Here is a 27658-nt window from a genome sequence, read left to right as displayed (position 1 = left end):
CATGAGGGCAGAATGAGAGGAGAACAGTTTTGCTAGAGCGGGGAGATGCTAGTAGAACAGCGAGCCTGCTCAGGAAGAGTCCACGCATTTCAAGGGCCGCTGCTGCTGCTAAGTCACTTCAGTTGTGTCTGACTGTTTGTGACCCCATGGACTGTAGTCCACCAGGCTCCTCTGTCCACAGGATTCTCCAGGCAAGAATACTGGAGTGGGTTGCCATGCTGTCGTCCAGGGGATCTTCCCAACCTAGGGATCGAACCCGCATCTCTTATGTTTCCTGCATTGGCAGGCAGGTTCTTTACCACTAGTGCCACCTGGGAAGCAAGGGCTAGTAGCCAATTTTTATAGCCTCAAGACAAAGAAAATTCCTGCTGGAAGGGTGGCATTAGGTGATGAGTATTTTTACGTAATATAGGGTCAGGGAGCTGGCCAGTTTAGGTCAGGGGGGATCATGGAAACGGTTGCTGTGGGGCTTAGTCAGTTCTAGAGATGACTGTGGTGCGGGGCCCTGCATCTGTGGCCTTGGTACTAGGCTGTACACCTGTGATCTTGGCCGAGGGCTCCACACGTAGATGTGAGTCTTATTCCACATCCAAAGTGACTTCCCCCTCCACTGTATTTTTCCAGGCATGTGGCCTCGTCTGCACTATGAACTCTCTCTGCCTGCACCGCGGCCATGCTTTCGCCACAAACCTCTCTTTTAAGAGGCTGATGTTTTTAAAGAGAAAACTAAAATGCGATCCTAATCCCTAGGAGAGTCATCTTTTCTTCTGTGCTTTTCCTTGCGTGTCCAAGGTCTCTGCCAACTTAGAGACAGCATGTCTCATGATTCCTTTTCCAATCAGACTCTGGCTGTGGCTGCGTTTCCTACCCACTGCCCATCTGCCTGCTCCAGGGGCCGGGTGGGGGAGGGGCTGCCACAGAGAGCACGCAAGAAAGAACCGAAGTATGTGACTGGACTTGGTCCTAACACAGGCGATTTTATTACCCTAAATGTCTTGGAATCCCTGTTGCCTCTGGCTCCAGATGTCTCCAGGCTCCAGCATTCCTGGACAGCCATCTGCAGCCAGGCTGGGCGTTCTCCGGCAAGTGGCGGTGACGTGAGTCACGGGGGCGGTCGCCAGGAAGGCTGCCCAGGAGGTGGGCACAGAGCGATGGCCACTGGGCCCCCTGGGGTTTGTGGTGGGGGCTGGGGGGCAGAATGTCAGTGGGGCGAGTGAACCCTGAGAGCCCAGGTCCGGCCAGGCCAGGGCTGGGCAGAAACGAGCCTGGTGCTGGCTGCTGGGCAGGGCTGTAATATCAAAACCAGACATTGTCTCTGGATGGAAAGAGCATGCTGGGTTCCTTCTTGCAATCCTTTTCATTTAGGTAAAGGAGCAATGAGGTCCAGATACATAATTCTTTCCTTTTGGGAAAGCCTGCACCCATTCAGTGAAGAAGCCCCAGGCAAACTCTTGTGCGCATTTATTAATGTCACAAACAAAGCATACTTTATTTTTATTTGAATTGGCCAATGAAAATGTTCTACACGAGGCAAATACTTCATCATGAAATTTTTAAATGAAAAATAAATAAGCTCCATCTTACATACATCTCCAGCTGCCATATACAAATAGAGGATATCAGTTGTAAAGTAAATAAGTTAAAATAAATAGTTGTAGGATAGTCTGACAGGTCCAGTGTAAATCACCTGTTCCCTCCCTATCTTTGTTCCGGGCTCCTTCGTCTGTATAAGAATCTTACACAGTCCACTGTGGCCCTTATTGAAAGAGCCCTTGATGTCCACATCTCCAAGTTATGTTCTGTTGGCAGGACTGGGTGTTCAGTCTAAAACAACAGTTGAAGAGCAGAGGTCAGCAAGGTGAAAGCCCAGGCTCCTGATGCCGTCTTACATTTCACCTGGAGATATGGAAGCAGGTAATTCCCAGAGCAAAAAGCAACACGTGCCCATGAAGCAGTAGCATGTGAATAACTGTTGTGTCTGAGACCAGTGATGTTGGCAAAAGTTTCCTTTGTACTAAAAAATGGCAATTTCCAACCTGGTTTCAGGCTAAATTTCACCATGGAGTCGCTGGTTTTGTTAAATGAGTTGGGTTAGTTTAAGCTTCTGAATTAGAAAACAAACCTTCTGGAAGCAGACTTGAGGCCACAGATGACAAATATCCAAGGCACATCCCATTAATCAGCTCCACAGGCAGACATTACCAATTGATCACTGCATTTCTTTCTCTCAGATTCCAGCCCCACACAGCACTCCACGCAGCCTGTGCCAATCATTTATGTTTATTGAGCATTTGAGATGAAGTTTATTTACTAGCCTTGGATCTTCTCTATGTTCTGAATATTCTATAGAAAGAAGTAGATACCACATAGGCATTGAACCCATGATGCCAGCTATGGGTTGGGTGCCTTCAGACTTATCATTTAACTGCTTTAAAGCTGTGTCTACTAAATGGAGAAGGCCACCTACTCAGAGTTGATAGGAAGATTGGGATAATGTATGCGAAGTGCTCAGAATCACACCTGGCACACAGTAGGCATATAATAAATGGTAGCTGTCATAATCATGTTATTATTTTAAGGCTATTGACATTGATGATAGAATTGATGATGACATTTCCATTAAAAGAAGGATAGCATAATATTATATATTAGGTTGAACCATATGAAATTGATAATTATTTTCAATCTACAAAAACAAGAATTTCTTCTTGTTGACTGTTACACATAATGATGCATTTCATTTATATCATGTACTTGTTTTAACTTTGTCAACTTGCTTCCTTCAAAGACTGCCCCCAGAGACATATTCTTAAATCAGCTGCTAGAATAAGCAAAGCAAGCAGTCCAGGACAGAGGATGAGGACCTGTATTTAGCATCTGGTATCTAGTTCCATAACCTCTTAAGGCCTCAGCTTTCCCATCTGTAGACTGGGAATACTTGTGCTTTCTTTAACAGGAATGTTGTGAATGTAAGAGGTGATGGATGGGAGAACACTTTTAAAAGCTAAAATAATCATACCCAAGCAAGGTATTATTAATTCCACTAGACTGTGCCACTTCAGAAAAGATTAGCATTCAAAATTTTAAATCATGTTTTTCTGTAAAAAAATCACATGTAAAAGAATAGAGAATTCATGCAATCATGCCAAATGATCATCAAAACTGATCTTGACGATACCCTCAAGTGGATATTAGAACTACTAAGTAAATATGTAAAGCTCCTGGTCACTAAAAATCATACCTCATCAAGATGAAATAAATACAGTAACAGGAACAGTGAGAACCAGTGTGTTTACAAGTGCCTCAAACATCAAACTTTTACATTTATACCAGAAATTAGAACAACTCCCAAGGAAGACTGAGGAATTTTCTGCTTGATTCCTTGGAGGTCTTTAAAATGGGTTGGGAAAGTGGGTTTGATTTTGGTGCCATTTTGCTTAAACATAGGGATGTAAACTTGATGACCTCCCAAAGTCACTTTGAGACCAACAGCTTTATTGATTTGAATAAGGGAACAGTTTTCTTTTGCTTGCCTTTGAGGGAGGTTCCTGTCCCATGTCCTCATACAGGGTGATTAGTTAGTGTTGGAGGGTGATGACACATGGCCCAGCTACTAGCAAGGGTGAATATGTGGCTCAGTTCCGATCCAGAAGTTTCCTCCCTTTGTGCAGTGAACTGGGGCCGGCGCAGGGCACCCGACCCGGGGGGTCATCTTTAGTCAGCCTCGAAGGCACTGTTGGTAGCTCCCACGTACTCAGACTTCTTCTTGTGCCTGGTCCACATTTTCCGGAGGATGCTTGGCATGCCGCAGGGAGCACTTCCTGTTAGCGGGAGGGAGGCTTCTGCTCCCTGGGGGAGGGTTGGAAATTCTTCAGTCATCTTCTTGAGGTGTCTGGATCTACAGAAAAGCCGAGGTGGGTGGGGAGGGCGGTCACTCTGCTGAGCCTGACTGTTAACTGTTGCCCTCAACAAGTATAGCTGGAGCCCCTGCTCCCCCTGGGCCCTTATAACCTGTGACCATGTGGAGGGTCACTGTTGGGCCTCATGCAGGAATGACACCCCTCCCCCCGCCCCAGGGGGGTCCTTGCATGCGGAAAGGAAGGAGGTGGACCTGGGTCCACTAGCGCACGGATCTCAAGTTCAGTTCTTGTTCCAAACTCTATAGTCCCACCCCTGCCCTGCCCCTCAACCTGAACAATTTTGTGGAAACGTCAGATGTCACGAAGCGTCACCTCTTGAAAGTGAATCGGCCCTGGGGCTTAATCTGGCTCCCACTTACTCTATGACCTCAGTGACTCGACCTTGGCCAGCCTCAGTTTCCTCATGTGTAGAATGGAGATAATTTCATCTAACTCTTGGGGGTTTTGTGAGGAGGGAAATAAGACTATATAAAGCATCTGGCACGTTGTTGACCTCAATAAAGGTTCATTTTCCTCATTACTTGCTCTCCTTTAGTGAAAGAAGCAGCCTTTGTTTTCTTTTCTATAGCCAGGGTCCAGGAAAAAAATGACATGAGAATATCTACACTTAGGGACAAAGGGGCCATTTAGAAGAACCCTTTGCAGCAGATGCAAACGGCTCATTTCTTGAGGGGGTTCATGTCTGCTGGTTACTGCAGCCGTCAGCAGCAGCCTTACCTGCTCAGAACAACTTGCTACCAGAACTTAATGCTATTGAAATGATACTTTTGGGACTTCTCTGGTGGTCCAGTGGCTAAGACCCTGTGCTTCCAATGCAGGGGCTGTGGGTTCTACCCCTGGTTGGGGAACTGAACTCCCATATGCCTCGAGGTGTGGCAAAAAAAGAGAAAGAAATCATACTTATCTCTCATCACATCCCGATATGTCGATGGCTTGGTTTTTATTGTTTGTTCTAGACTGCATTCTTTCACCTAAAAGAGCTTCACACTGGTTTGGTCCTCCTTTAACTCCCTCAGCTTTTAAGGTGTGCACCCCTTGGGCTGATACGATAGCCCATGGTCCCTCATCTGTGAGCATGTCACATGTCCCCAGGCACGTGTCCTTCCCTTTCACATATTGTAAAGCTTCTTGAAACATGATGCAGTCATTGGTGCAAGGTCTCCACACATTATCTCATCCAGTTCTCACAATAACCCCTCAAGAGGTTATAATCATCCCCATTTTTTGTTTTGTTTTTAAAGAAATGAGGACACAGAGGTCTGAATAACTTCTCTGAAGTTACAGCAAGTCAGCGGCAGTGCCAGCTACAGAGGCAGAACTGAGTCAAGAGCCCACACTCTTCGTCATCCCTGAAGCCACTTTCCTGCTCCCTCCAAGTCTGGAGGATTGTGGTGGGGGTGTGGCCATCTTCTTAGAGTTCCATTGAGGGCAGTGGGGTGGTCCTTGGGGGTGTGGGTATTGCTCCGGCTACTCTAGCTGCTGGTTCTAGAGCAGAGTTGATAGTAATGTGGTTGTTGTAGTTTTGTCACTGAGTCTTGTCCACTCTTGCGACCCCATGGACTACAGCCCGCCAGGCTCCGTTGTCCATGGGCCTGCCCAGGCAAAAATACTGGAGTAGGTTGCCACTTCCTTCTCCAGGGGATCTTTCTAATTCAGATATCAAACCCTTGTCTCCTGCATTGGCCGGCAGATTCTTTACCCCTCAGTCACCAGGGAAGCCTTAATAGTGACATGCAGGTCATAAATTTGGTTTGAAACCTTTGTATCTTATGTACTTATTACCTGGGCAGGGGCCCTGAGCCTAATGTGTGAGGCATTTCAGGAGGCTCTGCGTATGGCCTGTGATTGTGTGTGTGTGTGGTAGTCATTCAGTTGTGTCGGACTCTTTGAGACCCCATGGACTGTGGCCCACCAGGCTCCTCTGTCCATGGGATCCTCCAGGCAAAAATCCTGGCATGGGTTGCCAGTTCCTTCTCCATGCCCTGTGATTAATTTATCTAATTAACCAAAATTCCTCCCAAATGACACTTCTTCAGGTCTAAAGAGTGGCGGTAATGAAGTAGAAACCAACAAAAAACACTTGAGCTTAATCCTAGTGAAACAGTCAACGAGGTGCTACAGAGGCCCGGGATTATAGCCCTCATTAGAAGGTCATTTATGGCGGGCAGGGATTTGGTTTTAGCATCTCTCCGGGATCTTTCAGCCGGGCCACCTGTTACTCCTCTGTGTAGGTGGAGGATGGGAGCAGGTGGGGAGCCCCTGGGAGCTTGCTGGAGGCACAGCACTTACCCTCTAGTCAGCACAGCTACATTCTCCGAGCCTGGGGCTGCTGCCTCCAGGACCGTGGGGGCTTTCACGGAGATCCGGGCCACCGGAGGCATCTGGGTTGTGAGAAGGGAGAGTGAGGTTGTTGCCCTGTCCTTAGCTCCCGCACTGGCTGGAGCCATTGGAAAAGGCATTGGCTAAGCTGCTGAACCGGCATCAACCTAGGGCAATGGACCTCACTCCGCCTTGGGCCCTAGGCTCCCCTAGGGGGGCATGTCAACGCAGCGCTGGGCCCACCCTCACCTCTGACTCAGTAGGTCGGATGTTGGCCTGAGAAGCCGCCTTTCTAACAAGTTCTCAACTGTTGCTGGTTCCCAGACCCCACTTTGGGAACCACTCACCTAGAGAAACTTGAAAGTGAGCAACTTATTCTAGCCCGAGGCCTCTCTCCCCCTAGTACCCCCAGGATCTGTGTCCACTTTGTTGTCAAATCCTGTAGGTTCTCGCTTGGAAATGCGACCAAGTGCAGTGACATTCTCCTCCACTGAGCCTCAGGGCCAGTCACCCAGGACAGGATCTCCTTGTTTCCCACCAGACCTGCCCCACACCCCAGGCCCCTCCTAGAATCACAGGGTCTCCCCAGTGAAGACGGACCCAGGTCAGCTCTGTCCCCTACTGTGTGCGTGTGTGCTCAGTAGCTCATTCATGTCTGACTCTCTTGTCATCCCCTGGATGGCAACCCGCCAGGCTCCTCTGTACATGGGATTTTTCAAGCAAAAATACTGGAGTGGGTTGCCATTTCCTTCTGCAGGGTATCTGAGACTGAGGGATAGAACCCGAGCGAGTCCCCTGCATTGCAGGCAGACTTTTTACCTGCTGCTCTTTAAGGGTCCTCAAAACAGGACTCCCCCTTATCTGCCTCTGTTTCCCCCACATGACCCAGTGGGGCTGGTCCTGCCTTTTCTGATGCTCACCCACAACTCTGCATCCTCACCCAACTGTTCCTTCACTCTCTGGATTAAGCCACATCTCTGCCTGCCCTTCAAGGCCACTTCCTCCAGGAAGCCTTCCCTTAGGCTGGTGCCCACGTTGATTTATCTCCGTCTCTTGTCCTCACGGCACTGAGTCCCTGTGTGTCATGTTTTGCAACCCACCAATTCTGTGTCTTTACGCCTCTCTGTTTCCTCTGCTTGTGCAGTTTCCCCAGGAAAGGCTTGGCCTGGATCAGGGTCTGGGACTTAACCCTTTGCTGGCTCTCCTCTTAAAGGAGGTGGTGAGTGCTCAAGAAACATGTACTGAGTTGAGAAGGAACTGGTGGCCTGAGCAGGGCCAGGTCCAGAGTTTGTTCAGTCAGTGGATCTCCCCTTTGCTCCTCCACCCCAAGCCCCAGGGAAGGCTTAAGGTCACCACATTCCTGGAATTGCTGGAAAATTCCAGGTCAAGGGCACCGGGATCCTTCCCCTGCTCTCCCGCGCTGGCCCAGGGCTGTGGGCAGAGCCACTGTGCCACCTTGTGGTCTCCCAGGAGCTGTCCCTCTGGTCGTGCCAGTGGCCAGAAAATTGTTTCTTCCCCCACTGTCCTCCATCCTGTTTCCTCCAGCGCATATTAATGTCCAGTCAGATTTGACTGTGTGAGCTCTGAATTGCTCTCCCCACCCTGGGATAGTGGGCCTCCAAAGAGCTGCAGGACCCCAGCCCCATGGTCTCAGGCCCAGAGGAAAGGGTCAATCAGGCTGCTGCTCTGCCCTCTTGCTGCCCCTCCGTTGTGATTACATCTCCATCACCACCCTGTCCAGTCCACTCTCTCTCTGACTTCCCGGCTGCAGCTACCTCTCCAGGGGTGAGGGCACGTTCATCCAAGGTGATGGACTGCCCTCTTCCCCTTAGTCAGGGCTTGCTGAGGGCAGCGGTTCAAGCTGTCAAGCCTGACAACCTCCACTCTGTGGCAACAGCCAAACCACCCTGGGTTGCTCCTGGGTACCAGTTTGAGGCAGGGAGCTCCTGATTGTCCCATCACTGCCCTTTGGGCGATTTTTCTAAAACAGGGATGACCTAAATGAAATAATTGAATTAGATTTCCTGCCCAGACCAGGAGCGAAGCACTCACATCTCTGCCCAGTTTGTTTCATAAAGATGAGCAGATGGCTCAGACATTCTCTCCAGTCTGTACTAGTTTTCATGATCCATGAATCTCAAGATCTGATGCCCACAGAGTCCAGGACGCCCAAGCTGACCTCTCCTTCAGCCACCACTCAACTCCTTCTCTGCTGACCCAGAGAGTACCCACGTTCCTGCCCGGAAGATGACAAGGGAGATGTGTTTTCACAGGGTGATGCTGAGCTAGACCCAGACACGCACTGTGATCCCCCTTCAGGGAAGGACAAGCCACCCAACTAGGGGTGGGTGGGCCGCAGGTGGCTTTTGGCTCCTTCAGGTGTCCTTGGCCGCCTAGGGCCACCTCGCCCAAGGTCACCCCCTCCTGGGAAGCCCACATACCATGACAGAGCCGGGGGAAAATATAAAACCTTGGTCAATTGGATCCATCTTGGGCAACCCCAGTGGTCGACACTTGTCTCAGTGCTCCCGGGGGAGGCGGTTCAGTGGTTTCCTCTGAGATGATGGTGTTTTGTGCTTTCACAGAGCTCGAGACCCTTGCATCTCTTTACCCCTATAGCTGCTTCTGGGAATTGGACAGGCACCTCCACCCAGCAGGGACGTACCACAGAAACTGCCTCCCTCCCCCTGTGTGAGATGTCCGCTAGGTAATACCTTCTATTTGCCTAAGAGCTGAATATCTGGCAAGAAAGAGATCAGCAGCCAGTGGTGTACCGCTAGCTGAGGGGCTTTAGGAGCAAAGAACCCTCAGCTGCGCTTTTCTAATAATCCCCAGGCCTGGGACAAAGGACGCTTATTCTCCCTTCATGGCACAGATAGGGCAAGACGTTTAAAGCCTGGAAGATACAGTTAACCAGGCTAGATTACTTACCAAAGCTTTGCCATATGTTCGATTCCCACACAGATTTGCTGATTTGGGTTCCGATGTCCCCACTGAAAGTTGAACGGAGGGGACGTTACTCAGTGGTACTCTGTGTTCTACCTCCCCTGGTTCTGCATCAATTATCTTGTTAGTTAATCAAATCACAAATGCAGGAATTTCTAAGGGCCTTTTTACCAAGCAGCAAAATCACGAACTAGGGTCAGCAATGGGGCTGTCGAGTGGATCACCTGCATTAAATGAGACAATATTTAAGTGTTTTACACTCAGCACATCGCCTGACACAGTAAATATTCAAAAATATTTACTAGCACTCTTCAGGGGGCTAGAACTAAGGTCTAATAAGATCACATATGTCAAGGTGTTCAGTATGGGGTTTGCCTGCAGTAGGTGCCCAGAGGATGTGCCCTTAGCTCCTCCTTCCTTCCTAAGGAGTCACATCACATGACATTATCAGGAGTTAAGTCTTTACAGCGGGGATCAGTCATTTACCCTGAGCTCCTGGACACACCTCTGCAAAAACGAGCCTGTCTCATAACTTGGCAGGATCGGAGGTTATCCGTGTCCTCAGACACTGGCCTGAGACATAAGTGAGAGCCTTCTTTCTGTGCCTTTATTTCTGAAGCCCACGCTTCTGGGAATCCAGGTGTTGAGCTGAGTAGCTAGTGATGGGCAGGGGGAAGCTGGCCTTTGATGGAGTCCCTCTTGGGACAGATGTTCCTGGCGGAGCCCCATCCTATCAGACTATAGCATAGAGAACACGCCCATCACCCCAAGGAAAACATCTCAATGCCAATAAAATGAAGTCACAGGCTATGAAGATCAGACCATTGATGTATCATGCTCTGCCATAAGTGATGACAGTAACTTGTATGTTTCAGGTGCTGTACTGAGGGTAAGACACAAAAACATCATCTCATTTAATCCTCACTATAATCCTCACTCCTCCTCCAATGTGCTGTGCTCAGTCATGTCCGACTCTTTGTGACTCCATGGACTGTTAGACTGTAGTTCGCCAGGCTCCCTTGTCCATGAGATTCTCCAGGCAAGAATACTGGAGTGGGTTGCCATTTCCTCCTCCAGGGGAATCTTCCCGATCCAGGGATCGAACCCTCATCTCCTGCCTCTCCTGCATTGCAGGTGGATTCTTTACCTCTAAGCTGTTGGGGAAGTCCTTACAGGTAGACATAATAATAGGTGAGGAAATGCAGTCTTTAAAGATGCACAGCAATTATGATGAAGCTGGGTGAGGATGACTTAGGGAATGGCAAGCTGACCTCTTTGGTTGTCTTGCAGGGCTAGGGAAACTTGACTGAGGGAACCCCTAACACATTCTTGGAGAAGTTTGTTAGGCAGAGAGACCCAGGGAGGGCAACCCACAGAGCGAATAATGTCAGGGAAGGTCCAGGATATAAAGGAATATAATGAGTGGTCACAGCTCAGGACTGTTCTGTGTATGGATTGGTGGGGACAGGAGTGTCACAGGAGGTGGCCCTGGAGAGGGAGCAGAGGACTGGGTCCTACAGGGCCTTGGGTGTGGTCTGGAGGGTGACTGGGGGTGGGAGGACACAGTGTTTAATGCAGAGGGATAACAGATTCTGCTGTAGAAGGACCCTCCAGCAGCCTTGTGGAGGGAGAGGGCCTGGCAGCTGAGGACCAAGGTTGGCTGCTACACACCAGGGATGAAGGAAGTCTCACCAGGTAGCCTGAGGTTGGTACCAAGAAGAAACGAGACCTATGTAGGAGCTGACATTGTCAGTGGTTGGTGTGTGGAGTAGGGGTGGGGGAGGACATGGTGGGAGGTTTGGGTCAATACCCAAGCAATTTGCTGGAAAGATGGATAGCGATATCAGCTGAGAAAGGAAGAGAGGTTTAAAGGTGGAAGACAATCATGTTGATTCTGAGACGTCCGAGGCCACCTTGGTGGAGAGGTTCCACCAACCCAGGAGATGGGGTGTCCCCTTTCCTGGGCACCTAAGGTTCACCTGCTCAAGGCTGCAGGCTGAGAGGGTTTCTCAGCTGGGCCTCTGCCTTCAGAGTCCTGCTATGTCTGAGCTTCCTCAGGGCATATTTCTGCCACAGGAGAAGTCTGCAAACCCAGGAGTCTTCTCCTGTAATCCAGGAGAGAACTGGGTCTCCAGATGTCAGATCCCCGAGACACACGTCCTTCTCACAGGAGGATGGCAGACTTGTGTCCGAGGCTGGTGCCCAGCCTTTCTGGGGGAGAGCACCGGGGCCTGGCTTTGACTCAGACACCCTCCCTCCCTCTCACCCTCCCCTGGAATCTGTCAGATTGTGGGAGCTGAGGGAGTTGAATCCATGCCCAGCTCAATCTTTTTTTTTAACCTGACTCGCACATTCCCTGCATGAGCTGACTGTCACATGTTGGGCAGAGTCTCCTCATTTCATAACTGAGTGTTCTCTCCTCCAATCCAGGCTGCTTAGGGAGAAAAGCCTGAAAAGCCTGCCTGAAACTAGACAGTTGGAAGACATTATTTTCTGGAGGGGAAGAGGCAACTAGCTGGGAAACCAGGAGACCTGAGATTTAATCTCAGTTCTGTTGCTAATGAGCGGTGTGACCTACGTAGGTCAGCTAGTTTACATGGTTTCCGTTTCCTCTCTTGTAGATCCACAGGGGGCGCTTGCAGGAAATCTGTGGGCCTCCACCTTTGGGGTCAATAGAATCATTGGGGAGCAGGCATGTTAAGACAGATGGCTGAACCTACCCCAGAATTTGACTAAACAGGTCTTGGGTGGGACCCAAAGTTTGCATTTCAAGCAGGTTCCCAGGTGATTCTGCTGTTCTTTCTGGGACACCCCTTTGAGAACCACCCATTGGATTGTCTCTAAATCCTTGGTCATCAATATGTTGTCCTTGGATCAGCATTGTCAGAATCATCTGGAAGCTTATTAGAAACAAAATCTGGGGCCCTACTCAGTCCTCAATTAGACGCTGCATAAAAACAAGATTCCCAGGTGATTCTCTGGTACATTAAAGTTTGAACAAGATGGTTCTAAATTCATTTTATGATTTTATGGGGAAGGTATCCTTCTTTTCTACACACAGGCACCCATCCACCCACCCACCTATATATAGACAGAGGAAAAAAATTATCTCCCCTTAATTTGCAAGGCAGATTGTAGTTTCCCTCATGCTTTCATTTTCTGTAAAAAAGATATATATATGTAATCACTTAACTAGAGAATATAGCTTGATTTATGGGTTCTCATACTTAGGCTCATAAAAACAGGATCAGTGTGTTTGTGACCAAAGAAACTTTAGAAATCTAGTCTAAGATCTATGAAGGAGGAAAGAGGGAAGATTGTTGGATGAAGAGCCATACTCAGTGGGGTCTAATTTCCATTCTTGTAAAATACAAAATAGCTGACACTCCAAAGCTTTGAAAAGGACTCCCAAGACTTTTTGTGTATTTCTGGAGTTAAAAATATGAATAACTATAGGCTGTGGGCATAACAGAAATAAACTAAACCAGGAATTAAAGGCAAGACACCATCAAGACTTCAGTAAGCTAGACACAGATTCCTATTTAACTGCTGGGGTGGGAGCCGTTTTTTTAAAATAGTGTGGAAGGTAAGACTCTGTTTCCAACTTTCAAAACAAATTTGTCTCTAAATTCTTTTTATAAATTGTTGAAATAGTTAAAGCCATTCAAATTTAAAATAGTGGGATTTTAAGATGGCAGCTGATGAGTCTGTATAATTTCACACACACACATACAGCTTAGTGTAAGCTTCTTTTACTTCATGAGTCGTGTCTACACCGGTTTCCTCTCCTCCAGAATAGAGTGATTTTTATCTCCTCCTGAATCCCGCAGGACTGCCTCTGGAGCTAGGTGGTGGACGAGAGCATCTTTGCTCATCAGGCAGACCCAGAAGCCGGTGGTCTAAGGCAGAAGGTGTTTTGCGGTGCGGCGGTGGGTGGGGCCGAGAGCAGGTGCATTCAGAGCGGGACCAGCATGCACTGCGGAAGGCGGCGGCCCCACTCCAGCCACAGGCACCGCTCACCTGGCCGGATGGAGGACCCCAGGGAGGACCGCGACGTGGTGGCAGCAAAGCCAAGCCAGGACGCAGGCACTGTGGCAGCCGCTCTAAGTGGGTCACTGCCCCTCAGGGAGGTCCCAGGGACCGCAGGGCCGGGATGCACCTACCAGGCCTGGCGGGAGTCTTGGCCGGATGGGGACCCTGCAGCCGCGGGTTCTGGAAGCGGCCCGACCTGCGGCCGTCACCGTCACGGCGGTCGGTGCGGTGCGGCAGCAGCTCCAGGGGCCGCGGCGCGTAGAGGTCTGACTCGACCACCACCTGTGGGGAGGAGGAAGGACCTGAGTCACCTTGTTCCTCTCCTGGAGTCTCAGAATCCACAGCAGAGGCCCAGCCCTGCAGCTTTGCAGGGGGACCTTGTGCCAACATGGAACTGCTGGCGCTGTTGAGGGGAGCGTGAGAAAACCTGGGGGAGACTGGCCCGAGACAGTGAACCGTTGTATTGTACTCCAGCAAGTCCAGGGGTACCACGGTGCAGGAAGATGAGGTTTCTGAAGCTTCCCCACCAGCTGTCCCTTCAAAGAGCCAGCAGCCTGGGCTATCAGGTCCCCAGTGGAGGCCGGCTCCCTGCCTCAGAGCTGAATATGGTTTGACAACAGGACAGGAATATTCTGGCCACCTAATGGAAAGAGCTGACTCATTGGAAAAGACCTGTGGGAAAGATTGAGGGCAGGACGAAAAGGGGACGGCAGAGGATGAGATGGTTGGATGGCGTCTCCAACTCAGTGGACATGAGGCTGAGCAAATTCCAGGAGACAGGGAAGCCTGGTGCTGCAGTCTACAGGGTTGCAAAGAGTTGAAAGCAACTGAGCAACTGAACAACAACAACAATTTGAAATGGGGATGGCTCTGGAAATTGGGGTCTTGCAGCCTTTGCAGCTCAGTGGGAGCCCTTGTTTATGTAGACCACGGCTTTTTGGATCCTCCATCAGAGAGACCTAGGGAGAGGACTTGGGCCCCACCTGACACTCAGGTTGTAAAAAGAAAGAAGCTGTTGGCAAGAGGAGCAGGCGTGACTCCTGGATACTCACGCTTCCTCCGCTTTGCAGAATGCCTGTGTCAGGTGGAGCTGTGACATGAATTTCCGTGACTTGTGGCTGGTAAGTGGAAATTCTGGCAAGCTAGAATAGAGTGCTACTTGCTAAAGTGTTTTCACCAATGGTCACCTGCTGAATAGTTGTTTGGGGGAAAGTACATTAAGAAGAATATCACTTTTTTCAGGATCCACCAAAATGGGCCTTTAAAATTATTTAAAAAATTTAAATTATTGAAATGATTTAAATGTAAAACTTTGAGACAAATAGTGCTTTATTTTATCTTAATTTGGGAGTGAGGTGACAAAGGGAATCTCAACAGCTTTTGGGTCTTATCCTGCCTATTTTTATACATAGCTGCAAACGACAGTGGGGTCATTCATTCTGAATGTGTTCAGTCCTGTGAAGCAGGTTGGAACCTCCAACATTATTACACAGCAACCTCTCTGAGGTTTGGATTCACTTATTCTGTTGTTCACTTGCTCCTTCCTTGCACAGACACACTGCAAGGGCACGTTTGTGTTAGATCCTGGCACTGGGTGTATCTGAGTAAGGTGGACCTATCTCAGCCCTTACAGTCCAGGCTTTGATGAATTCCCCTCTGTTGTCTGCAAATAATGATTGCGGTTGAAGCAGAAGCAAATAAGACTGAATTTTAAATATTACAATAAGGTGATATTTTATCTTAGTGGAGGAAAATTGGACCTTTAATAAATATCAGGCCACTAGGGGAAGTGGATTCATGACCACACTTCTCATACCAAAATGAGCATCAGACAGGTCAAAGGTGAATGCTAAAAAACCAAAAAACTAACACAAGAGTATGGCCCAGTATAGCATTTGTTACAGATAATAGGGAATTATCCCTGTGTACATAAAACTCTTGCCAATCAATAAAGAAGAAAAAAACAATAGGAAAATGGGGCCAGAAACCAGCTGGCAATTGACAATAGACATACCAGTGGCCAGTAAATATGAAAGGTTCTGGACAACAATAATTAAATGTAAATTAAAACAAAGTTGTCTTTTCTCCTATCAGATTGTTAATGATGAAGAAGATGAATCTCTATTTGGGGAGAGAAACAGGAGTTCAGACCCCGAGTCTGGTACTTTGAGACTGTGTGGAATGGTGTCCTTCTCTTGACCATCCTTGCTGGTTGGGGCACAGTCACTGCTGGTCATTCACAGAAATTTCAGGAGCACAGCAGGCTCTTCCCTCGTGTCATCCGTTTCCCTACCAGTGACTACTACCAGTGGTCATGTTCCCAACAGAGGAAGGGGAGCTATCACTCTTTGCTTCAGTTTATCACAAATAGTCCTTTGCTTAGAAAATTAATTTATCCCCAATTTATTCATATCTGACTTAGGAAATTAAATCTTCTCGGGTCCATTTTGGGAACTAGACTCATTTATTTTTTGCCTTTGGAGAGAGCTGATGATAATTCGGGACCATTTAAAATTAGGTCCCTTTCTCCTCTAGGCACTGCTGGAGGTGGGGTTTTTCCCTAATAATTTAAAATATTCTTTTCCGCCTTGGTTTTATTGAGGCATAATTGACACATATAATTGTATACGTTTGAGGGGTATAGTATGTTGAGTTGACATGTTTATAAACTGCTAAATGATTAGAAGGGAGGTGTTTCTGCTGGCTTTCTAGCAAGCCTTTTCCAACAAGGTGGGTTTCCAGCAAGCCTGGGGCAGCACTCATGGACCCTACAGCAGCAATGGGTCCCCCCCGAATGTGGACTTCCAGGTCAAACGGGAGAGATGTGAGCCCCATTACTGGCATTAAGGCCTTTGACTGTCAGCCTCTCGTCACAGGTATTTTAGATTTTATTTTCCTTCTCTCAGCATTCCTCTAATGAGGAGTGAGAACTGGTATGTTTTCCAACCCATTTTGTAGATGGAGGAAGTAGGGACGTGAAAGCCTATGAAGTCCAGGGGGGCAGCCTAGCATTTCCTCCTCAGAAAAGGATCCCCGTGGCTGATTCATGTTGATGTATGGCAAAAACTATCACAAATTATAGAATAATTATCCTCCAATTAAAATGATCTAACTGGATTCTTTACCATCTGAGCCACAAGGGAAGCCCAAGAATACTGAAGTGGCTAGCCTATCCTTTCTCCAGGGGATCTTCCCAACCCAGGAATTGAACCAGGGTCTTCTGCATTGTAGGTGGATTTTTTACCAGCTGAGTTACCAGGGAAGCCCAAAATAAATGAATGAATTTTTTAAAAAGTTCCCTTTGAAGAACAAGAAAGGTCCCCTTTGCAGTCCCTTCTGTGCATGGTGGCGGGGTGGAGGGGAGATGGGAGGGGAAAGGAGAGAGTGCCGAGGCTTCAGCTACTGGGGAGGGAGCCCCACTGGATGCAAGTTTCCTGGGGTGGGGATGAGGCTGGGTTCTTCCCAGGTCATAACCTAGGGCCCTGGCCCTCAACAGGTTATCTTCTTGGCCCTGAAGGATGCCAACGCAGCAAAGGGAAGAGGAGAGGCCTCACCTCGGGAGATTTCCTTCTCAGCTGGCCTTGTGCCCGTGTCTCCTGACACAGTCGGGGAGCTCAGGACATGGACAGCTGGTTCTGAAGGCTCCCAACAGCCTGGTTTATTCTCTGGTCTAAAGGACCCAATCTAAGTTCCCTACTGCCGCTAGTTTTAGAACAAACCGATCTGAGAGCAGGCTTTTTAGCTCCCTGAGCACAGGGGTGAGACTGGGGAAGGGGCAAAGGGGAGACCAGTGTTTAATGTTGGGTTTTTCCTTTCTGAGGTTAGCGAATCGCCTGCTGAAAGCAGACAATGAACTCGTGTAACAGCTATATTCTGAGAAGTTGATGCTCCCTGGATGGGCTCATGTCAGAGACCTTGAGGGCAGGTAGGGAGTCAGAAAGACAGGTGGGACCTAGATGATGGAGGATCATCATCATTAGGGGCTGATAGGATCCATAGCAAAGTTCTAGCTCAACTTTCTAATTTTATACACAGGGAGACTGAGGCCAAGGGGAGCCCTGTGTCTTCAAGATCCAGACCATGGTTTCATGAGTCCTAAGGGAGTGCTGACATCCAGGTAAGAATTTTCAAGTGCAAATTGTTTGCATGGTGCATTTTGAAAAAGTCAGAGCACCAGAAAGAAAAATCAGATCAGCCCTTCTCCACAAGATTGAAATCTGGGGCGAAAGTGACATTTGCAGTCTTATTCTTCCATCTTTCCTGTGGTGTTGCCACTGCTTATTATGAGGAGGCTGTGAATCTTGGTGCCAGTGACCCCATTGAACTGAGAGGCCTGACTGACCCATGCTTTAGTGTAAATCTATTCCTTTGAGCTACTCTTACGTTGTCTGTAGCATCAGGATGATCAGAATGTCAATTGTTGTTGTTCATTTGCTAAGTCATGTCCAACTTTTTGTGACCCCATGGACTGTAGCTCACCAGGCTTCCCTGTCCTTCATCATCTCCCAGAGTTTGCTGAAACTCATGTCCATTGAGTTGGTGATGCTATCCAACCATCTCATCCTCTGCTGCTCCCTTCTCCTTTTGCTGTCAATCTTTCCAGCATCAGGGTCAATAACTTTGCCTAAGAATCAGAGGGGGTGCGGGGAAAAACTAGTAAAACTGTCTAGAGAAGGGACAGTGTGTGACTGTGGAAGAAGAAGTAAATTATGAGGGGTCTGTAGAGGGAGAAACTGTGTCACTAAGAATGAGTCAGAGAGGAAAGAGATTATTTGTAAAGGAAGAAAACTGACATGGTATGGTATAGCCCAAGGGTTGAGACTAGATGCAAATAAGAATTTCAGGGAAAAGTCATAAATACTGGTATGTAAGAGCAGTTGCAAAAGACCTTTCCTGTCTTTTCTAATTTGAATGTATGGCTGAGTGTGAGTTTTATGAGCAGAGGATGAGTCAGGCAGTTAGGGGAAATCAGAAATTCATAGGAGAGCTCAAAGGCCAGAGAGTGTTATTAAGCTGTCTTACCTGTAGGAAGATTGCATATTTGAAGACAAGATCCTAACTTCTGTTTTGTTTTTTTTTTTTGTTTTTAATCAAAAGCAATTTTTAATATGTATTCATCTACTTGAGTCATTTTTTTCTCAAAGTAAAAATATTTTAGAGAGGGAGAGTCATAAACTATAAACATAGCAGTCTTTCTCAGAAATCTCCATTCCCAGGAAAGCTGAGAGCTTGGTTCTATAGAGTTCTGTTGTTGTTTAGTCGCTAAGTCATGTCCAACTCTTTGTGACCCCATGGACTGCAGCACACCAGGCTCCCCTGTCCTGCATGGTCACCTGGAGTTTGCTCAGATTCATGTCTATTGTCTATAGAGCCTGGCTGAAGTCAACTGGATGTTCCAGGGGGCAGTGCTCCATGTTTTGGGGGCTTCCTGTACCTCATGCCTGTGTGGCTTCACCTCTACCGTGGAGAGTTGTCTCCTCTGTTTAGGTTCTGAATCCCTTGAGAAATTTCTTCCCTAGGACCCTATTTACCTCCTAGAAAGTATGATTTAGTTTCCGTTTTATCATCACAGTTCTGTCCTTATAAAGCTAGTAGACATTGGTATAAGTGGTGATTCAGACACAAACATTGTTTACGGTTAGGAATTCAAGGCAAGAACTTGGTTGAGAACCAACATTCCTAATTCCCAAAAGACTTTCCTTGAGTCATGAATGATTTGTGGTCCTTCAAATCCAGAGTCCAGATATTTCTTAATTTACAGTGGAGTTATGTCCTGATAAAAACCCTCAAAATATCGTTAAGTCGAAAATGCATTTTATACAACTAATCTGCCAAACATCACAGCTGAGCCTGCCTTAAATGTGCTCAGAATACTTACATTAACTTCCACAAAATCATCTCGCACAGTCTATTTCATAATTAAGTATTGAATGTCTCATGTTATTGGTTGAATACTGTGCTGGAAGTGAGAAGCAGAATGGTTGTCTGGGTGCAGAATGGCTGTAAGTATATCCTGTTTATCCTTGTGATTGTGTGGCTGGTGGAAGGCTGTGGCTTGCTACATTGCCTAGCGTCACAAGAAAGTATTTTGTACCATGTATCACTAGCCTAGGAAACAATCAAAATTCAAAATTTCAAGTATGGTTTCTGAATGCATTTCATTTTGGCACCATAGTAAAGACAACAATCATGAAAGTGAAGACATCATACGTTGGGGACCATCCTTAATGCCAAACTTGATTCTGTTCTCAAAGTTGAAATTACCTACAGACAACCCCTCTCTTTTCCATTTTTGGGGACACTTGCTGCTTCTTGAAACTCAGGAGCTCTGGACTTCCCTGGTAGTCCAGGGGTTAAGAATCTACCTGCCAATGCAGGGGACATGGGTTTGATCCCTGGCCCAGGAAGATTCCACATGCCATGAGGCAACTAAGCCTGTGTACCACAACTACTGAGGCCTGAGGGCCTAGAGCCCATGCTCTGCAAGAAGAGAAGCCACTGCAATGAGAAGCCCGTGCACCTCAACTAGAGAGTAACCTCCGCTCGCTGCAAGTAGAGAAAGCCCATGTGCAGCAGTGAAGACCCAGTGTAACCAAAAATGCATAAATAAATACAATTTTTTTAAAAAAAAGAACACTTTCCTTTCTAGATTGTGGGCTTAAGTTTTTAGGGATCATGAGAAATAAGAATTCTTGCTTTACAATGAAAAACCCATTAAAAGCCCTTTCTTTCTTAATGTATAAAATATTCTCAAAGGTCATTTGAAAAAGGGACATACAAGTGACAAAAGACATGTCTTTTAACTCATAGGGAAAAATAGAAAAATCTATGAAAAATGAAAAATGATATTAATAATTAAAGAAATGCAAATTAAAATAGTTTCACCTATCAGATTGTCAATAACAACATTGATGCCATATAGTATTGGTTTAACTGTTCTGGTAAAGGTACTTTAGAACAGTTGCTAAGAATTTGGCAATGGCTATAAAGTTTTTTCAGTGTTTATATCCTTTGAGCTTTTTTCTTTCTTTTTTAAAATTGACATACAGCATTGTGTAAATTTAAGTATAAGGTGTTGGTTTGATGACCCAGCATTTTCATATCTATGAATTTACCCTCAAAAACATTTGCATAAGAACATAAAAATACATTCAAGAGTATTTCTTGTGGCACTATTTTAGTGGAAAAATGGGGAAACCCCATTTATTGATGATTTGGTTAAATAATCTAGAAAACTTCAGATCTGGATTGAGTAAAAAATTACAGTACATTCATACAATGTCATACAGCCTCTAAAAAGAATGGGGAAAGTCTGTATGTATTAATTGGCATGTAAAGATTTTAAAATTTATTTAGTGAAAAAAGTAAATTGCAAAACAATACATTACTGAGCAATAAAGCATGATAACATATGTTATATGAGAAATTTTCACTTAAAAGTACTAGTGTTTATTGAATGCTCAGTATGTGTCAGGCTTTGGACTAAGAACTTGAAAGAAAGAAAGTGAAAGTGTTAGTCACTCAGTCATGTCCAACTCTTTGTGACCCTCTAAACTGTAACTCTGTCCATGGGATTCTCCAAGCAAGAATACTGGAGAGGGTTGCCATTCTCTTCTCCAGGGTATCTCCCCAATCCAGGGATTGAACCCCAGTCTCCTGTATTGCAGGCAGAGTCTTTACTGTCTGAGTCACCAGGAAAGCCTGAGGACTTCATGTATATTAAATCATTTGTTCCTTCCAATGGTTCTTGGGACATATTCTCCCATTATCCCCATTTTAACATTAACAAAGTCGAGTACCAGAATGGTGGGGCTGTTTGCCCAAGGTCACAAAGCTAGAAATGGATAGAACTGAGATGTAAAACTAGGAAATGGATAAGAAACAGGTAGTTTGACTCCAGTCTACATACCTAACCACTAAGTTCTTCAGCTTCTCAGGATTTTTCTGATACTATATTTTACATCTTTTTAGTGTTTGAAATTTTGTAATGGGAACATACTGCTTTAGAAATTTAAAAAGTAATAAATGTATATAAAACAATGACTGAAACCTTATCTCATTTCCAGGACACTTAGAAAGTTTTTTTTTTTTTTTTAAATGGAGAATAGGATTTTAAAAATTGAGATCAGAAAATCAAAATGGTGTTCTACAAAAAAATTGTGATAGAAATAGAAACTCCAGTATAACCAAGAGGGAACAATTAGCCCTGAAAATAAAACTTTTAAAGTACAAAGATGTATTGAAAGCTTTTGTGTAAAGAAATCTGTAAGTAAAATGAAAAATTCACAGGCTTTAAGACATGTTAACTAATTTTAAGGTAATGCATGTACTTATTAAAGTAGCAAAAAATAATATAAAAACATGAAAGCCAAATATTGGTGAGGTTGGAGGTAAATGGAAAAGCATTGTTGGAAGCCTGGCAATTGTTCAGAATTCCTGGTAATATTGGACAAAACTGTAAGCAGAAAGCATCTTTTAAAAATCACTGTTATATTGTCCACTTTAGCACAGTAGTAGGAATACCAATGATGGATGGGTGAAACTCTTTTTTTACCTGTTAATTTTACTTTGAGGCCTATGCACCACAGAATTAATCCCCAATAGTATTTTGTACAAATAAATTTATTGCACTGCTATTTATAATAGTGAAAAAATGGAATATTACAAATGCCAACAATAGGGGAACACCTAGATCAGGGGTGCTGCACCCAAGTCATGGATTCTGTTTAAGAAAAGAAAATGTATATATAAAACAAAAACTATCTGATGCAAAAGTGGGTCCGGCTCAGAGCTTTTTGTTGTCCAGTTGACATTTATTTGTCAGTTGTTTTGCTTAAGTGGACAATGGACAATGCAGCAGCAACCTGGGCTACAGAAAACCTTTCTGGTTGTTAAGAGTGTGAATGGGGTGGGGGAGTGAAGAAGCTAGACATTGCTTTTTAAATGAAAGTCAACAAAAAGGTTCAAAACGGAAGTTTTCTTACATTCTTGGTTAAGAGGTGTTGAGAGCTTTTGACTCTTCTTCTGGCTGGACTTGTCACTGCAAAGAGAGAAAGGAATTGTTTTAGAGAACGCCTGTGAGGCTGCGAGCTTCCTTGGTGGCTCAGCCGGTAAAGAAGCCACCTGCAATGAGGGAGACCTGGGTTTGATCCCTGGGGTTGGGAAGGGAGAAGGGAATGGCAACCCATTCCAATATTCTGGCCTGGAGAATTCCCTGGACTGTATAGTCCTTGGGGTTGCAAAGAGTCGGACACAGCTGAGCGACTTTCATTTCATGAGGCTGATGCAGCTACAGTAGCAATACTGAGAGGGTTTGTACCTGCAGTGGGACAGAGCACGGGAAGGGGGGATGGGAAGAAGAGAAGGGTGCAGCTGCAATTTTAGATGTTATTTGATCAAATGCACCAAAGTTCAGAGCAGTACTAGTCATGACAACCCAAAGGTGAGTCATTAACAAATGAATGGATAAACTCAATGTGGCATAGACATACAATGAACTATCATTAAGCCTTAAAAAAATAAAAAAGAATGAAATTCTGAAACCTGCTCTAACATGGATGAACCTTGGGCTGGAGGAAGGAAGGAATGGCGGGTTATTATTTCATGACTACAGAGCATCAGTTTGAGAAGATGAAAAAATTCAGGAAACAGACAGTGGTGATGTTTGGACAACAATGTGAACAGACTTAATGCCACAGAACTGAACACTTAAAAATGGTTAAATGATAAAGTTTTTATTGTGTACATTTTACCACAGTGAAAAATCTCAAAGAGTCAATTAGCCATAAAAAGTTACTTGATTGGGAAAAGGTATGTATTTGGTTGAAAGTGGAGACAACCGGGCATCTCTTTTGCACGTTGATGTTGAGTGACTTAGAAGTGAACTCCTGCCATGTCACTACCCTGCCTGGAATGGAAATGACTTCTTGTCAGAGGTCAGGTGAGAGCTCAGGTGAGAGCTCTGTTGGTGTTTTCTGCAGAGTGAGGGCAACCCTGAAGCCAGGAGAGCAGGGCACTGGTTGAGCCAGTGGTCTCCACTCTTTTCACTTCAGTGTGAATCCCAACTTGACCACTTGCCAGTTCTGTGACCAGGGGTCAGTGACTCATCCTCACTCCCTGTCCTCATCTGGAAGATGGGCATGGGACTCGCAACCATCTCTGAGGGCTGTGTGCGTGCATGCTCAGTCATGTCTAACTCTTTGAGACCCCATGGACTGTAGTCCTCCAGGCTCTTCTGTCCATGGAATTCTCCAGGCAAGAATACTGGAGTGGGTTGCCATTTCCTCCTCCAGGGCATCTTCCCATCCCAGGGACTGAACCTCCTGCACTGGCAGGGGAATTCTTTATCCCCAAGCCACCTTGGAAGCGCCTCCAAGGGCTGCAGTGAGGATTAAATGGACTAACTTTATCAAGCCCTTAGCCTGGTGCCTGACAAAGAGTGAGTTCCCTGGCTTTAGCGGTGGTTATTAAGATTCTCCTCTTTCTCTGCAAGGTAAGGGCAGGTGGAAGGAATAGGTGATCACGTCTAGAGACTGTAGCATCCATCAGGAGTTCTCTTTCTGGTGTTTTCTCCATTTCCTCCTGCAGTTCCCCAGTTCCCCTTGCCAATCCGCTGCCCTGTTGTTTATTCCCAAGAGAATTATTCTAAAGGCTGTTCACCCTAGAATTAAACCCACTGGTGAGCTTCAGGAAATAAGTTCTGGTATAACTTCTTGGTAAAACCACAGATTTTTATCTTTTGTGTTTACTGTGAATTGTGCCTGTGAAATCTTTCCCTTAAAGGGCTCCCCTTCTCTCTGGGAAGTGAAAATACACACTTGCCCTCAGTTACAGGCTTGGTCTCTGTATTGTGCCTTTTAACTACTTAAACACCGTAACACTTGCTGTTGCCATATTTTTGTGAGAAATTAAGATGGCTCAGCTAAAAAAATGCATAGATTTAGGTTGAACCCAGTGTGGTGTGTGTGTGTGTGTGTGTGTGTTGGAAAGAGGGATATAATACAATCATAGGTGTGATAATGGTTCACATTGGCCTTTAGTAGGTGATGGACGGCTTCTTCTCTTATTCACTTCTCATAGCAACTCTGTGGGGTTGGGTCTCTTTATTAACTCTATTTCATAGGTAGATACTGAGGGTTAGGGTTACACAGTTGGGGTGATGGAACACAGCCTCTGCCTCTGAACTTTTGCTCCATAAATGTTTTGTTCATTGCACATTGAATACAGTAAACAGGAGCATTTGGGGAAGGACACACCAGGAAGAACTATAACCCTTGTTAGAGAAAATCAAACCAACTTGTATTTCTGCAGGCAGGGAAGGTGGGAATGGGATGAAGAATTACGGATCTATCTGATAAGCAGTGACTTAGGAAGACCTGGCAGGCACTGTCTTCTCCCACTGAAAGCCTGAGGCTCTGGAGAAGGTGAGATGAGGCAAAGCAAGGTGTAGGAAGAGGCAGGCTTCTTCCACTGACAGTCTAACATAAAACTGTAAATATCCCTTTCCCAGAGAACAGCTTCCTGAGCAGTGACATGACCATGAATACTGATGACTGGTTTAATATCTGGAGGTGGCCATGAATAAAAATGGCAAGAAAGAAATTCAGGGTTGAGTATTTATCTTTGACTAAGCATATTCGTTGCTGTAAATCTGGAGTAAAGAGAGAAACTACATTGTCCATGATGCATTGGGTTGGCCAAAAAGTTTGTTTGGGTTTTTCCATAGCATCGTATGGAAAACCCTGAATGAACTTTCTGGCCAACCCAATATTTAATGGTGCTTACTACCTGCCAGGTACTGTTCTAGATGCTTTGCATGTCTTCTATATCTCGATTCTATAGCCCTCCCCCCACACACCCCCCATCATAATAACCTCAGGAGATAAGTTCTAGTTCTTCCTTTTTTATAAGATTGGAAACTCGGGCCCAGAGAGGTTGAGTGCCTGTCCAAGGTCACACAGCACACAAGTGGTGCTGGGTCTCTTAGTGAGTCTGCTAAGCAAATGGATTCAAGGGCCCTGTTTTGAATGATTGTCTTCAGGTGAAGTATGACTTTCCTCCTGAATTGTATATGTTTTTGATTTAAAAGGGCCATTCAGCTTTGAGGATTTTCTCCCTTAAAAATTTTTTTAAATGGAAAACATTTTAGAATATAGACATTTTCGCATTTTCATATTTGCTTTCAATTTGCTTTCTTCTCATGCAAAAGAAATAGCAAACGAGAGGGCAGATTTGGTCCCCTTCTTACCCACCTCTAATTCTACTTTACTCCCTCTCCAGAGCTACTAATCTCACTAACTTGGTGTCTTTCTGGCCTGTTTTTTTGTTTTTTTTTTTTTAAATGCTTTTCTCTAGATATGTGTCTATAAACAATATATAGTACTGTTTTATATTTCCAAATTTAACAATCTTTAGCCTGCTTTGTTCCCTCTCAATGTTATGCTTTCAAGTTATTCATTGCTATAAATATAGAATAAAAATAGAAATCACTCAGTAAGTGATGTATTTAATCGTGCTTCCTACCTGCCAGGTACTGTTCTAGATGCTTTATACGTTTTGTCTATATCTCAATTTCCCCCCATAATAACCTTGGAAGATGAGTTCTAGTTCTTCCTTTTGTATGAGATTGGAAACTCAGGCCCAGAGAGGTTAAGTGTGGACCTGTGTCCATACACATAGACCCAGTTCATCCCTGTTGACTGCTGTGGGGTCTTCCAGAGCCTGGTGACACCACCTTTAACCCCTTCCCCTCTTTAAGAACATGTAGGCTGTTTTTAGTTTTGCCCTGTGAGCATCCACATGTATTTACAGGACTGTAACTGCTGGATCAGAGGGTCGCTTTTGACTTTTCAGGTACCTTCCAAAATCTCCAGAGTCTCAACTTCAGCACCTGGGCAGAATCCCAGTTCTTTTTTCTCCCTCTCTAACTGGCAATAGATGTTAAAGCTGAATTTATATTTTGCTGGCTGTCTCTCTGTGGCCAGGCTGGGTCCCTCCCTGCCCCCCAGCAGTGACCCTGTTGATGGCTGACACGGGAAGAAAAACGGAGTTGTTTGAACAGAGGGGTCACTGCACCAGCAGACATTTTGCCCTTTTCATTCAGTCTGACAGCGAGACCGGGGCTAAGCCGGGGGTCCTGGGTTCTCCCAGCAAGACAGAGGCTGCAGGGAGAGCTCAGGGCATCAGGACAGAGAGCCAAGTCCTGCAGGTGGGGCGAGGGAAGCATCCAGGGCCACAGAATCCTGCCTGGGACTGGACACCATTCCCCTCGGAGCAGCAGGGCTTTTACAAAGTCACACCCTCTGGCAGTGCCAGTTCCACGTTAAGTTTGGGAACGTGGCCCTGGGGTCTGTGCGGAGGCCAGCCTGGGTCAGGGCATTCTTGGACCACTTCATCGGACCACTGCCAGCAGGCTCCCTCCTCCCGTTTCACGGCATAGTGAGAAATCACACTTTAGAGCCAGCTGTTTCTCGTTTCGGAACCCTCTTGTTCCCTGGAGAAGAGTCTCTCTCCAGCTGCCCTGGGAATTTTGTTTTCATCCCTGTTTCCTGACACAATGGCTTGCTGTCAGTTTTACTCAGCATATTGGGTTTTGCCAGTATCGAATTCAGTGTTTAACTGCCCTCCTTTCCCCCTTGATGGATTGTTTCTCAGTGACTGATGTTCATCCATGCCCCCTCCCCTTTTCAGAAACAACCACAAACACCATCCAACAGAGGCCATCCGACCTCAGAGACCTGAGGGTAAACGTAGTAACACAACACGTGACTGTCTTTTACCCTCTGACCGAAACTGCCACATTAAGGAAACAGTCAAGGGCAATTTTACTCACCCTTGGAAGGAATCACGGTGGTGAAAACTTCTATATTTTCATCACTGCAGCTGTAAATCTGATGCATCGTTTCAGCCTTCTCTCCCCAAAAGTGCCGGGGATGGGAGGCCTCTCTCTGAACCCCTACTCGCGAGGTCTCCTAATCCGATCTGGCTCGGGGAATCATTGTGCCGGTTCACAAAAGACAGGCTGGTGCTGTGATCTCATTTCATTCCAGAGTCTTCACTGCAACATTTTCTAATCCCATCTGTCTTTTTTTTTTTTTTTTTATGAATCCTATTATTGCAAACCTTTGATGGAGCCCAGCGCTTCAGTCCCCTCCCAGCCAGGATGTATTTAACATCTTTATTTTGCCGTGCCTGCTGCAGTGGATTTGGAAGTCTTTTGTGAAGTGGTGATGAAGTGAAATCGCCTACTCGGTTAGCGCCAAGCGTGGCTGGAGGATGATACTGAAAAGGAAACGTGATTTTTGGTACCGGCAGTTCCTCTTTTCATTTCAGAAATGAAGAGGCTTTTTTTCCCCTCCCCTCTCCAGAAGAACTGGCTATTCAGTAATTTGTCATGTGTTAATTTGGCTTCCTTCAAAGTTTCTATTTTAAACAAAAGGACT

At 46.0% G+C, this 27658-nt stretch overlaps 1 protein-coding gene across 2 annotated transcripts; it reads right to left on the bottom strand.

The window, feature by feature from the left end:
- Positions 1-1479: 1479 nt before the first annotated feature.
- VXN (vexin) lies at positions 1480-27658 on the bottom strand. Of its 2 annotated transcripts, none has more exons than XM_061123410.1 (6): positions 27049-27658; positions 22202-22257; positions 13349-13499; positions 9171-9232; positions 6210-6301; positions 1480-1824 (listed from the first exon to the last, which is right to left on the bottom strand). In XM_061123410.1, the coding sequence occupies exons 1-6, from the start codon at positions 27113-27115 to the stop codon at positions 1758-1760; spliced, it is 495 nt and encodes a 164-aa protein (XP_060979393.1). In that variant the 5' UTR covers positions 27116-27658; the 3' UTR covers positions 1480-1757. The 2 variants fall into 2 exon arrangements, with proteins under 2 accessions (XP_060979393.1, XP_060979392.1); XM_061123409.1 differs by having other exon boundaries at positions 1480-3898; positions 27049-27650.

The sequence above is a fragment of the Dama dama genome, chromosome 21 (assembly GCF_033118175.1).
Source record: "Dama dama isolate Ldn47 chromosome 21, ASM3311817v1, whole genome shotgun sequence".
Taxonomy (NCBI): domain Eukaryota; kingdom Metazoa; phylum Chordata; class Mammalia; order Artiodactyla; family Cervidae; genus Dama; species Dama dama.
Note: the sequence above shows the minus strand (reverse complement) of the source record. Positions and strands in the feature narration are given on the sequence as shown.